Source organism: Oncorhynchus nerka, linkage group LG27, assembly GCF_034236695.1.
Source record: "Oncorhynchus nerka isolate Pitt River linkage group LG27, Oner_Uvic_2.0, whole genome shotgun sequence".
In the NCBI taxonomy this organism is placed as follows: Eukaryota; Metazoa; Chordata; class Actinopteri; order Salmoniformes; family Salmonidae; genus Oncorhynchus; species Oncorhynchus nerka.
In genome coordinates, this window is record NC_088422.1 from 86,377,800 (window position 1) to 86,389,850 (window position 12,051).

At 41.8% G+C, this 12,051-nt stretch overlaps 1 protein-coding gene across 2 annotated transcripts; it reads right to left on the reverse strand.

Annotated features, from left to right (window-relative positions):
• Positions 1-1,958: 1,958 nt before the first annotated feature.
• On the reverse strand, positions 1,959-11,439 carry LOC115117746 (BTB/POZ domain-containing protein 1-like). 2 transcript variants are annotated; one of them, XM_065012202.1, is made up of 8 exons: positions 10,861-11,439; positions 9,922-10,078; positions 9,333-9,438; positions 7,391-7,588; positions 6,823-6,952; positions 4,944-5,031; positions 4,456-4,602; positions 1,959-3,603 (listed from the first exon to the last, which is right to left on the reverse strand). In XM_065012202.1, the coding sequence occupies exons 1-8, from the start codon at positions 11,277-11,279 to the stop codon at positions 3,445-3,447; spliced, it is 1,404 nt and encodes a 467-aa protein (XP_064868274.1). In that variant the 5' UTR covers positions 11,280-11,439; the 3' UTR covers positions 1,959-3,444. The 2 variants fall into 2 exon arrangements, with proteins under 2 accessions (XP_064868274.1, XP_064868273.1); XM_065012201.1 differs by having other exon boundaries at positions 6,823-7,015.
• Between the last annotated feature and the right edge of the window lie 612 nt (positions 11,440-12,051).

Genomic DNA, 12,051 nt, shown 5'->3' on the forward strand with positions numbered 1-12,051 from the left:
TTGGATGGCTGAGAATTTGGTAATAAAAGGAATACAAAGAATAATTACCTCATGCATAATCATCTTTCAAACCATAGGTGCTTTTTATTGTCTGTGCAAACAGGTCAGAAATACCCATACATCACTTCCTACATTTGGTTGTTGCTTTTAATAGTCTTTGAAGACTCATCACAAACCCCTAATGTGCACACATTCGTTTCAAAGTAGCTATTCAGGGAATCACTGTTCAACCAAAGTGCTAACTTATTCAGAGATAGCACACTGAATATTCATTAGGAAGAACACAAGTTGGTTGGCTTTTGGTAGTTTCATAATTTTGATCAAATAAGCAATAGTTTGTCTATGGATATTTGTCTTCAATTGGTATACTGCTACTTACCTCTCTGCTACTGTCCATGTAGTGTGACAATATGTTTGTAAAATATTGATATTGATATTTAATAGGTCTACTATTCAACGATAGCTGTCTGGAATAAGTCTACTATAACTGTTACTTATCTGCCTTATTCAAGAGCTATGTTGTGTTTAGGTGTTTGTAAGAGACAGTAAGATGTTCTGAGAATTCAGCATGGTGGAATGGGAACATTTCTTCACCAACCTTTCAAACCCAGCCCCAAGTATGATTCTGGAAAATATTGCCAATTTTTACACCATTTGGCAAATTGTTTTTCTCAAAATGTATTTTGCACAAAATATATCTATTTCAATAAGATTATTTCCTGAGCTTGACAATTGAACACATATTTATTCCCAGTAAAGTATGCCTAATGTGGAAGTGAGGCCAATGTTTTCTCGCAGGCCAATGTCCTTGCCGGAGTGGCATTCCGCATTTAACAACAACAAAAAACAGCCGCTGCATCTTTGACAGTCTAGCAAGCAACCAAAGCAATTCAGCATATGAAACTAAAAAACAAGCATATCCCTTTCTCTCTCCTCCATTACCTACAAGGCAGGCCAACTTGTCTAGCATGTTGTCTGATGTATATTACCTTTGATATTGTAGAAAATCAAATAAGTGGACATTTGAAAAAGCATATTTCCATAGCATGGACAAGAGAGACCAGGGGTGGTTGGTTTTACATCTGGAACTCATGCAGATACAAAGCTATTTAAAAGTATGCCTCGAAGCACAACACTTGATTCAGCTAATCAACTATTAATCAAAGCCTTGGTTGGTTGAATCAAGTATTAATGCTGGGATTGAACAAAAGCCTGCAGCACAGCGAGTGGGTTCAGGGTCCCTATGAACTGGTTTGAAGATAGGTTGGAGCAGGTGTTGTTGGAGATCCATTGATTTAACTTGGAGCTCCACCTACAGGCACTATTATAGTATTACAACTACTTGTTACGTTGCCATTCCCCCCCATCTTTCTGTATAGTCCTACATTATGTATGAGAGCATTACATCTGTGATGTATTGTTGAACTGTTTCCCAGATTATGGATGTGTTTGAGAGCATTAAATCTGTGATGTATTGTTGAACTGTTTCCCAGATTATGGATGTGTTTGAGAGCATTAAATCTGTGATGTATTGTTGAACTGTTTCCCAGATTATGGGTGTGTTTGAGAGCATTAAATCTGTGATGTATTGTTGAACTGTTTCCCAGATTATGGATGTGTTTGAGAGCATTAAATCTGTGATGTATTGTTGAACTGTTTCCCAGATTATGGGTGTGTTTGAGAGCATTAAATCTGTGATGTATTGTTGAACTGTTTCCCAGATTATGGGTGTGTTTGAGAGCATTAAATCTGTGATGTATTGTTGAACTGTTTCCCAGATTATGGGTGTGTTTGAGAGCATTAAATCTGTGATGTATTGTTGAACTGTTTCCCAGATTATGGGTGTGTTTGAGAGCATTAAATCTGTGATGTATTGTTGAACAACTTCACAGATCCCAGACTGTAGCTTTAATGACACTACACTGAATAATTTCAGAAGGTATCAGACAAATACATCATTGGTGTCAACATACTTTATTGCAGAGAGATAAAAAATATACATTTCCACTTGTTTCAGCAATTAACAGTCACAATATTATCCTGTCTTACTCTTAGATGACATGCTAAGGAAACAAATTAAAGCATGTAACATACATTGGCAAACTTTAACATACGCACAAATACTCAGACGTTACTGCAAATATAATCAATGAAGGTTAAGCACGAAAACAGTGGAACTTTTACCACGTCAGCATTCAAACTACGAAATGACATTGATCGACCAGTGAAGGGCACTCTGCGATTTTACACTACATGGGGTGTATTCATAAGTGCACACCATAGCTAAACGTTTTGCAATGAAAACGAGTTTCTTCAGGTAGTCCCTTCCCGTTTCAGTGTCTAGTGAATACAACAGCACTGTAGTGGGTGATTCCCTGATGAAGGTAAAGACCACAGAAAGCCAGTAGTAGAATATAGAACATTTCCAACTGTGTCATTGTCTACCATCACCCAGATTCCAGCCAGTCCACAGTCCTATTATACATCTCTACATGTAACAATCCTTTTTGAGTTACAGTTCTATTATGTCAAATGTCTCACAGTGGAGGCTGGTGGGAGGAGCTATAGGAGGACAGGCTCACTGTAATGGAATCAATTTAACGGTATCAAAAATATGGAAACCACATTGACTCCTTACCATTTATTCCATTCCAGCCATTACAATGAGCCTGTCCTCCTATAGTTCCTCCCACCAGCATCCACTGGTCTCGCACACATCCAAGTTCACAAACCAGCAGACTAGACTGACACTACTCCACTCCTTTTGGAAAAAGTCTTTGTATCCATTCCTGAACAGCAGAAGGCACAATCCCTCTAGCCTGGGTGTCGGTCTGTTTCTGCCCTTTTGCCAACTCCTTCTGGAATCGTCTTGGACAACGACAGAAATAGACTCAGCCAGAGCACAAACAGATCTGGGACCAGGCTACAATCCTTCTTGAAGTGCGCCATTCCATTCCACTCTCAGGCTTACCCAACCTCATAGGTAGTTCTCATTAGAGCACACCATAGCAAAACATTTTGTAACAGAAAACAAGTGCCTCTTATTGGACAAGCTCAGGTAGTACCTCCCAGTCGCACTCCGTTTCCTCCATTCTATGCCTACAGAACATGGCCCCCTGGTTTAGGTGTGGTAGATGGTGTCTACCTGATCCAGGGCATTGTTCAGCAGGGAACAACATTGCGGAACGTTCAGAAAGAAATACATTACCTAGAAAAAACATGCCGCAATGAGTCATCACGTCATCTCTATTCATGACGTTTCTAGCTGCAACAAGTTTGCCTACTGAACACAACCCAGTCGTGTTTACTAGGGATCCATGTTTAATAGTACAAGCAACATCATTTTTTATTTTAAGTGCTGCAACGGAAACCAAAATGCAAAACTATTTCATGGACGAGTCCGGGTCCATGGTTCTACAGGACCCAGGTGTGGTGAGGAGTTGTCTAGGTGTAGTAGATGATCTCTGGGATCTGTCCGTCCTCCACTGACGTGCCGTTGTTGTTCCCAGGAGAGCTGAAAAAGAAAAAGGTGGTCTTGGTCCCCGTGGCGGACTCCTGGCTCACTTTCTTTAACCCTTTAGTGCCGTAGTGAGAGTCCGGGCCCTACAGGAGACAAGTGGATTGTTAACATAGAGAAATTATGCACAAAACGCAGTTTTCGCTACGTACTGAAATGATCCACCTTGAAAACTTGACATAAAACATTCCTAAAAAATTGTAACAGTGAACTAATGGACACAATACAAAAATAACTGTTTATACTGTAGTTTTGTTTTGTGTGAACAATCCCTTTAAGATGAGCTGACGATTAAAATGTTGATACAAAGTCTCAACTGTGGTCACATAGGGTTGATGAACTAGTAGAATACAGACCAAAACTAGTTTGCATCAACATTTGATTCAAGTCTATAATAACCATGCTGCTGTTAGCAGCAGAGGCAAAAATAAAACACAATAGCCTATTTGTTTGTAAACATGCACTTGAGTACTGTCGTTATGGGGTGAGCGTACCTTTAAAAGGTTGCACTTGAGTACTGACGTTATGGGGTGAGCGTACCTTTAAGGTTGCACATGAGTACTGTCGTTATGGGGTGAGCGTACCTTTAAAAGGTTGCACTTGAGTACTGACGTTATGGGGTGAGCGTACCTTTAAGGTTGCACTTGAGTACTGACGTTATGGGGTGAGCGTACCTTTAAAAGGTTGCACTTGAGTACTGACGTTATGGGGTGAGCGTACCTTTAAGGTTGCACTTGAGTACTGACGTTATGGGGTGAGCGTACCTTTAAGGTTGCACATGAGTACTGTCGTTATGGGGTGAGCGTACCTTTAAGGTTGCACTTGAGTACTGACGTTATGGGGTGAGCGTACCTTTAAGGTTGCACATGAGTAGTCGTTATGGGGTGAGCGTACCTTTAAGGTTGCACTTGAGTACTGTCGTTATGGGGTGAGCGTACCTTTAAGGTTGCACAAGCGGTGTAGTTAACGTTGGGTAAAATCTCCACCGGCTCCTTGAACATGACTCTGAACGTGTTGGCTGTTCCGTCACAGCTGAAGCCCGTGTCGTTTGTTGCTAGCGTTAGGCTTTTGTCACTCTCAATAATCTGGAGAAAAAAAATTGATACAATTATTGTCAATTACTGTTTGCACTATAGCTTAAAAAAAATACATATATCGTGTTCAGTTGGCACCAAACAGGGGACAAAAACATTTTGAAAGGTACTACCTGACCTTGTCTAATAACCCAGGTTTTTGGTTTTCCATTGCAAAATGTTTTGTTACTATGTGCCCTACTCGACACAACCCTGGTAACCAGATCTCTTAGTGCTTCATACGCAGTAAGGAACATTGGAGAAGTTATGGTGTGACTGAAGCACTAACAGGACACATTTGGTCTGGCTACCAGGCTGATAACATCATTAGCTCATCATTATTAAATGCTTACCTGTATATTAACCTGATAGTCCGTAGGTCCGTGGATCGAGCCATACAGTCCGAAACCCACCACTGATATTCTTCTATTTACATTAAATCTACAGGAGATGGAAATGACAAGATACCTTTAGAAACCTCAAACGAACGAACACAGGCTTTATTAAAACACAAGCAGTAGAAACTCCACCAATGGGAGACGAACACTGCCTTTATTAATACACATGCAGTAGAAACTCCACCAATGGGAGACGAACACTGCCTTTATTAATACACATGCAGTAGAAACTCCACCAATGGGAGACGAACACTGCCTTTATTAATACACATGCAGTAGAAACTCCACCAATGGGAGACGAACACTGCCTTTATTAATACACATGCAGTAGAAACTCCACCAATGGGAGACGAACACTGCCTTTATTAATACACATGCAGTAGAAACTCCACCAATGGGAGATGAACACTGCCTTTATTAATACACATGCAATCGTCTCTGCCAATGGGGGTGTGGTGAAGAGGTATGATGCTGGAGAAAGACCATCGCTCAAATTCAACTGGTTGACTCCTTTAACAGCACACATTTCAATAGAAGAACAACCATCTCAAACTTTTCTGGGGGTGTTGATTTGCATTGAAATGTTCCACCACTGTAAAACAGTGATGTGGCTGGTTTTTTATGGCTCTGCCAGAAGCAACCCCCCTCCAAAAATATGTTGAACCGACTTATTATTTTGACATTTTGTCATTTATTAGACACTTATCCAGAGTAATCTGGATGAAGTGCCTTGCTCAAGTGCACATTGACAGAACCTTGTCGGCTTTGGGTTTCAAAACCGCAACCTTTCTTACTGGCCCAACGCTCTAACCACTAGGCCACCTGCTGGTTACTGGCCCAACACTCTAACCACTAGGCTCCCTGCTGGTTACTGGCCCAACGCTCTAACCACTAGGCTACCTGCTGGTTACTGGCCCAACGCTCTAACCACTAGGCCACCTGCTGGTTACTGGCCCAACACTCTAACCACTAGGCCACCTGCTGGTTACTGGCCCAACACTCTAACCACTAGGCCACCTGCTGGTTACTGGCCCAACGCTCTAACCACCAGGCCACCTGCTGGTTACTGGCCCAACACTCTAACCACTAGGCCACCTGCTGGTTACTGGCCCAACACTCTAACCACTAGGCCACCTGCTGGTTACTGGCCCAACACTCTAACCACTAGGCCACCTGCTGGTTACTGGCCCAACGCTCTAACCACCTGCTGGTTACTGGCCCAACACTCTAACCACTAGGCTACCTGCTGGTTACTGGCCCAACGCTCTAACCACTAGGCCACCTGCTGGTTACTGGCCCAACACTCTAACCACTAGGCTACCTGCTGGTTACTGGCCCAACGCTCTAACCACTAGGCTCCCTGCTGGTTACTGGCCCAACACTCTAACCACTAGGCCACCTGCTGGTTACTGGCCCAACACTCTAACCACTAGGCCACCTGCTGGTTACTGGCCCAACACTCTAACCACTAGGCCACCTGCTGGTTACTGGCCCAACACTAACCACTAGGCCACCTGCTGGTTACTGGCCCAACACTCTAACCACTAGGCCACCTGCCGCTCATAAGTGTTTCTCTCCACCGAGGTCTGTAGAAAAAGGCTTATAGGTTATGGAAGGACAAACCAGTGTTGTACTGAGGCTGCATTTGACACACCATCATCTGAATTAGAATTAATAGTTTATATTTTTCCGTCTGAATAATTTGCATGTCCAAAAAACAAATACGAGCCAAATAAAAGTAATTTCTGTGCAAGGGCTTTAAGTCATTGTAATTGTATAGTGGGGGGCCGGTAGGACATTGTCACGGTGTAGACAAGCAGGTACACAGTCTCACCTGATCCTGTCACTGGTGCCACTGTATCCCCAGCGACTTTCAACCTGCTGGAACCTACTAATGCTGCCCTCCTTTCCTCGGAGGCAGCAGCGGGGCCTGTCAATGTAGTCTACCCGCGGCTTGGGGTTTACTGTAAAGTGTAAAAACAGATTTACCACCTCCCGATCGAACAATATTCCAGACTGGGCAGGCCCTGTTGCACAAGAAAGAATATCAAACTGGTTTCAGACTGGGCAGGCCCTGTTGCACAAGAATTAATATCAAACTGGTTTCTAGGGCTGGGTTCAATGGACAGCAGAAACACAAACACATTTATAAAATTATTATACACCGTTATGTTCAAAATGAATTCTAAGTTACAAGTATGTTCAAGTATTTACATTTTACATAACTGAGCTTGATGAAAAGCAGTGCTTACTCGTGTTAAAAAGTAATAACATTTAGGATATGTGAAATCTGACAAAGCAGAGTCCTAACTTATTTAGCATTTTAAACTACAACTTTAGATAGTGTGTGTGTGTTTGTCTTTCTGTCTCTGTGTGTATGTCTCAGACAGAGAGATGCCCACCCGCAGCAAACTCCTCCACAGTCATGAGTGGGAAGCGGATGAGGGTTAGGGCCTTGCCCAGAACCTTCTGTTTGTTCTCAGAGGTGAGGGGAAGCTGTTGCCTGTAACACTCAGCATCCGCCCAGCGCACCACCGCACCAAATAGACGGTTTTCACGAATCCCCAGGGTGTCTCTCTCCAGCACTGCACACAGCGTATCTAAAAACACAGGTTCAGTGTTAGGTCTAGTCTACACAGTATAACAAAAAGGGAAGGGGTTAGGGTCAAAGGTTAAACTCAATTGCCTCCAGAATGCACCCAGAAACCAACATACACTTAAAGCAGTCAATTTCTTCCACTACCCCTATGATGGGGATCCTAATAAAATACTGATGGATTCTATTCAAATGTTTCAAGTTAAACTGTAGTTAGTTTGTATCCTGTTTAGTGAAAGATTACTGTGAGTATTAATGGAGTTTAGGCCATGAAACTGTGTGTACGCTCATTTAGAAACCATGACCTAATGAGCAGGGTCAGGCCCAGAACAGAAGATGGACGGGGTGTGATTCTGACATCTGGCTAAACAGAGAGGAGCATGGACATTCCACAGGGGAAAGGAGGGATACTCATTGGGGTCAATAAATGTAGAGCTGGGGAGGTGACACCTACAAGGGAAGAATATAAATTGTGTTGTGAGCTTTCTAATTGTAAACACTCAGCTAACTGTATCCCTGGTATTAAACACATGACACTTCTATTGAGCTTTTGGTCTCAATACCTTATTGCAAAGAGGTTGCAATAGCATTTTCCTTTTCAACAACACTATAAGTCTATTGGCGGTTCCACTGTATATCATTGGGATATGTTCCTGTATATCATCCACTGTATATCATTGGGATATGTTCCTGTATATCATCCACTGTATATCATTGGGATATGTTCCTGTATATCATCCACTGTATATCATTGGGATATGTTCCTTTATATCATCCACTGTATATCATTGGGATATGTTCCTGTATGTCATCCACTGTATATCATTGGGATATGTTCCTGTATGTCATCCACTGTATATCATTGGGATATGTTCCTGTATATCATCCACTGTATATCATTGGGATATGTTCCTGTATATCATCCACTGTATATCATTGGGATATGTTCCTGTATGTCATCCACTGTATATCATTGGGATATGTTCCTGTATATCATCCACTGTATATCATTGGGATATGTTCCTGTATATCATCCACTGTATATCATTGGGATATGTTCCTGTATGTCATCCACTGTATATCATTGGGATATGTTCCTGTATGTCATCCACTGTATATCATTGGGATATGTTCCTGTATGTCATCCACTGTATATCATTGGGATATGTTCCTGTATGTCATCCACTGTATATCATTGGGATATGTTCCTGTATATCATCCACTGTATATCATTGGGATATGTTCCTGTATGTCATCCACTGTATATCATTGGGATATGTTCCTGTATATCATTGGGATATGTTCCTGTATATCATTGGGATATGTTCCTGTATATCATTGGGATATGTTCCTGTATATCATCCACTGTATATCATTGGGATATGTTCCTGTATATCATCCACTGTATATCATTGGGATATGTTCCTGTATGTCATCCACTGTATATCATTGGGATATGTTCCTGTATGTCATCCACTGTATATCATTGGGATATGTTCCTGTATATCATTGGGATATGTTCCTGTATATCATTGGGATATGTTCCTGTATATCATTGGGATATGTTCCTGTATATCATCCACTGTATATCATTGGGGTATGTTCATGTATGTCATCCACTGTATATCATTGGGATATGTTCCTGTATATCATCCACTGTATATCATTGGGGTATGTTCCTGTATGTCATCCACTGTATATCATTGGGATATGTTCCTGTGTGAATAATAGGCCATACTGATGCATACCTAGGTCAATGTCAGTGAATCCTTCTGCGTTTATGGCATCACCGGTGCTTTTGTCTATTGTTTCCAAACAGAGGCTGGCAAGCTGAGGCTCATCGAATAGTCTGGCCTGCAGAAAGAATGAGCACGGTCCAAGATGACACATCAGCATGAGACACATGGGGAAGTCGTCTGTTCAAGTACCGCCACACCAATTTGCACTTGATGTGATAAAGGCATAACGTAATATACAACATTCTAGGATCAAACTTGCTCGCTCAACAGAACAAAAACAAGAAACAAGAACACTTGAATATACCTTACATTTTTTAAGATGTTTTGTTTTGGAAGCACATTGGCCTACGCAAATACTTTGGACAGTGGACATGGACAGTGTGGGATGCGACCTGTGTTTAAGCTAGTTTATTCTGTAGTACTACCCAAGTCATCTAGGCCTGTGTATTATCTTCAGTCATGGCTTAGTTTTTGGAGTTTTGATTACCCTGTTCTGAATTAATATGAATTAATATTAGCAGTCCTATATACCTGAGTGAGTAGCAGTATTATGTAGAATAGTTTATGCAATAGGAGTTATAGTAGCAGCCCTATATACCTGAGTGAGTAGCATGAATGCATTGTCTGCCCTGAGGTGTTTGGTAAGGAACTCCACACACTGAGTCTCTAGAGCAGGAACGGCATATTTCTTCGCCGTGTACAGAGTGGTCATCACCGTCTCTGGTCCTATGTGGACCTCGTCAGAGTACAGGAACCTACACACACACACACACACACACAGTAAGTGGTCAAAGAAGGTGGGATGTACAGGCTTCCAGAACACCAGAATGTCTGTCTTCTAAAACAAAAGCTTGACATTGCATATAGAAGAGAAAAACATTTCATTTTTTAAAAGAGGTAATTATGCATAGTAATTAGGAAGAGCTCAGGCAGGAGCCTCATTTGATATCAGTTTCATCAACTCACATCAAATCAAATTGTATTGGTAACATACACGTAATTAGCAGATGTTATTGCAGGTGTCACAAAATGCTTGAGCTTCCAGCTCCAACAGTGCAGTAATATCTAACAAATTACACAACATATACCCAACACACACCATTCTAAGTAGGAATCAATTAACACTATATACATATGGACGAGCGATGACAGAGCAGACAGACTAAGATACAGTAGAATAGTATAGAATACAGTATATACATATGAGATGAGTAATGCCAGATATGTAAACATTATTAAGTGACTAAGATACAGTAGAATAGTATAGAATACAGTATATACATATGAAATGCCAGATATGTAAACATTATTAAAGTGACTAGTGTTCCATTCCTTAAAGTGGCCAGTGATTTCCAGTCTATGCCTGTAGGCAGCAGCCTCTAATGTCTTAATAATACATTCATATTATCATACAGACAATGCAATGTCAGCACTCATAACATAAGGGGAACAATTTAACTAACGTACTGGGGTAACAACACCTCTCTACAAATATATTATATCGCAATGCAGTGCATGGTCGGTCAATAGATGTTACCTTAGCAAGGCTAGGAAGGCTGCAGGTTCCACATCAGGTAACTCTATCTCGGCCGAGGTGGTGGCCATTCCCCCGTTGAACATGGCGTCAAATACTGCACTACCAGCAGCTAGGACGAATTTATGCGCTGGTATCCTCTGCGCCTGTCTACCTTTACCGACAATAAACCTAACGTCACTGAGCAGTTCGTTATTGAAGAGAAACGCGAAGCGCTCTTTTACTGAGCTCTTCGTGGCCTGCCAGTTGTACATAGGCTCCCGGTGAAGGCCACCCGACGGGGGTGAGATTGGTGCTGCGACCACGGGGACTGGCATATTCGAGGCCACTCCAGCATTTCTTCCCGCTCCAGAATGGGCGAAATTTGATGCTCGTCCTTCAAGATTGGACGGTGGACCGATGCCACCACCCCCAGTCGCCATTTCGTACCGTTGTCCTTATTGGCTTTTACGATTGATAACCGTGGAAAATATCAATGACGCATTTTTGCGTTTTATTGCGAATTTTTCACAGACTAATGGGCCAATGTTTGTTACTGCTTTCTTTCTCGCTCTCCAGGAATGACGCACACTTCCGCGGTTTACGTAGCTTCCTGTGAATCCTTCTTGTTGTTTTCTTTTAACCCATTAGGTGGCACTGTTTTCTGGTGTCACGTCAAGCAGACAGCATCGCTGATTACCTTTATTTTGGAATTACCACAAATCTGTCTGGACCATGCTTATTAGACACCCAACACGAAACACGACAACACACAGTTGATCATTTCCACACAATCCGAATGCGGCAGAGCAAAACTGCTTTGCAACAAGCCAAGTATTCTCGAATAGTTTATATACTCGTTTTTTTTTGTTAATACTTTCCAGCTAAATTCTGGAAAATTGTCAAATCTTTGAAACAAAGCTCCAACCCCTCCTTGCCCCCGCGGGTTTTGACAGCCTCTGGTCCCATACTAGACAACATGTACATTTGTAGTGCTTTTAATAAGCGTTAGGCTTCAGCTGGCCACCTGCTTGAAAGGATAGTCTCTGAAAGAGGTAGTCCTTTAGTCGCCTCAACAGATTGTAAAGAATAATGCTCTAACAGACTCACATAGTTTATTTTCATTTCAACCATTTGATGTCTGTGATGTACTAAGTGCCTTGCTAAAGATCGATGTAAAATGATTCACTTGACCCCTTCTTATTACAGCTTTCT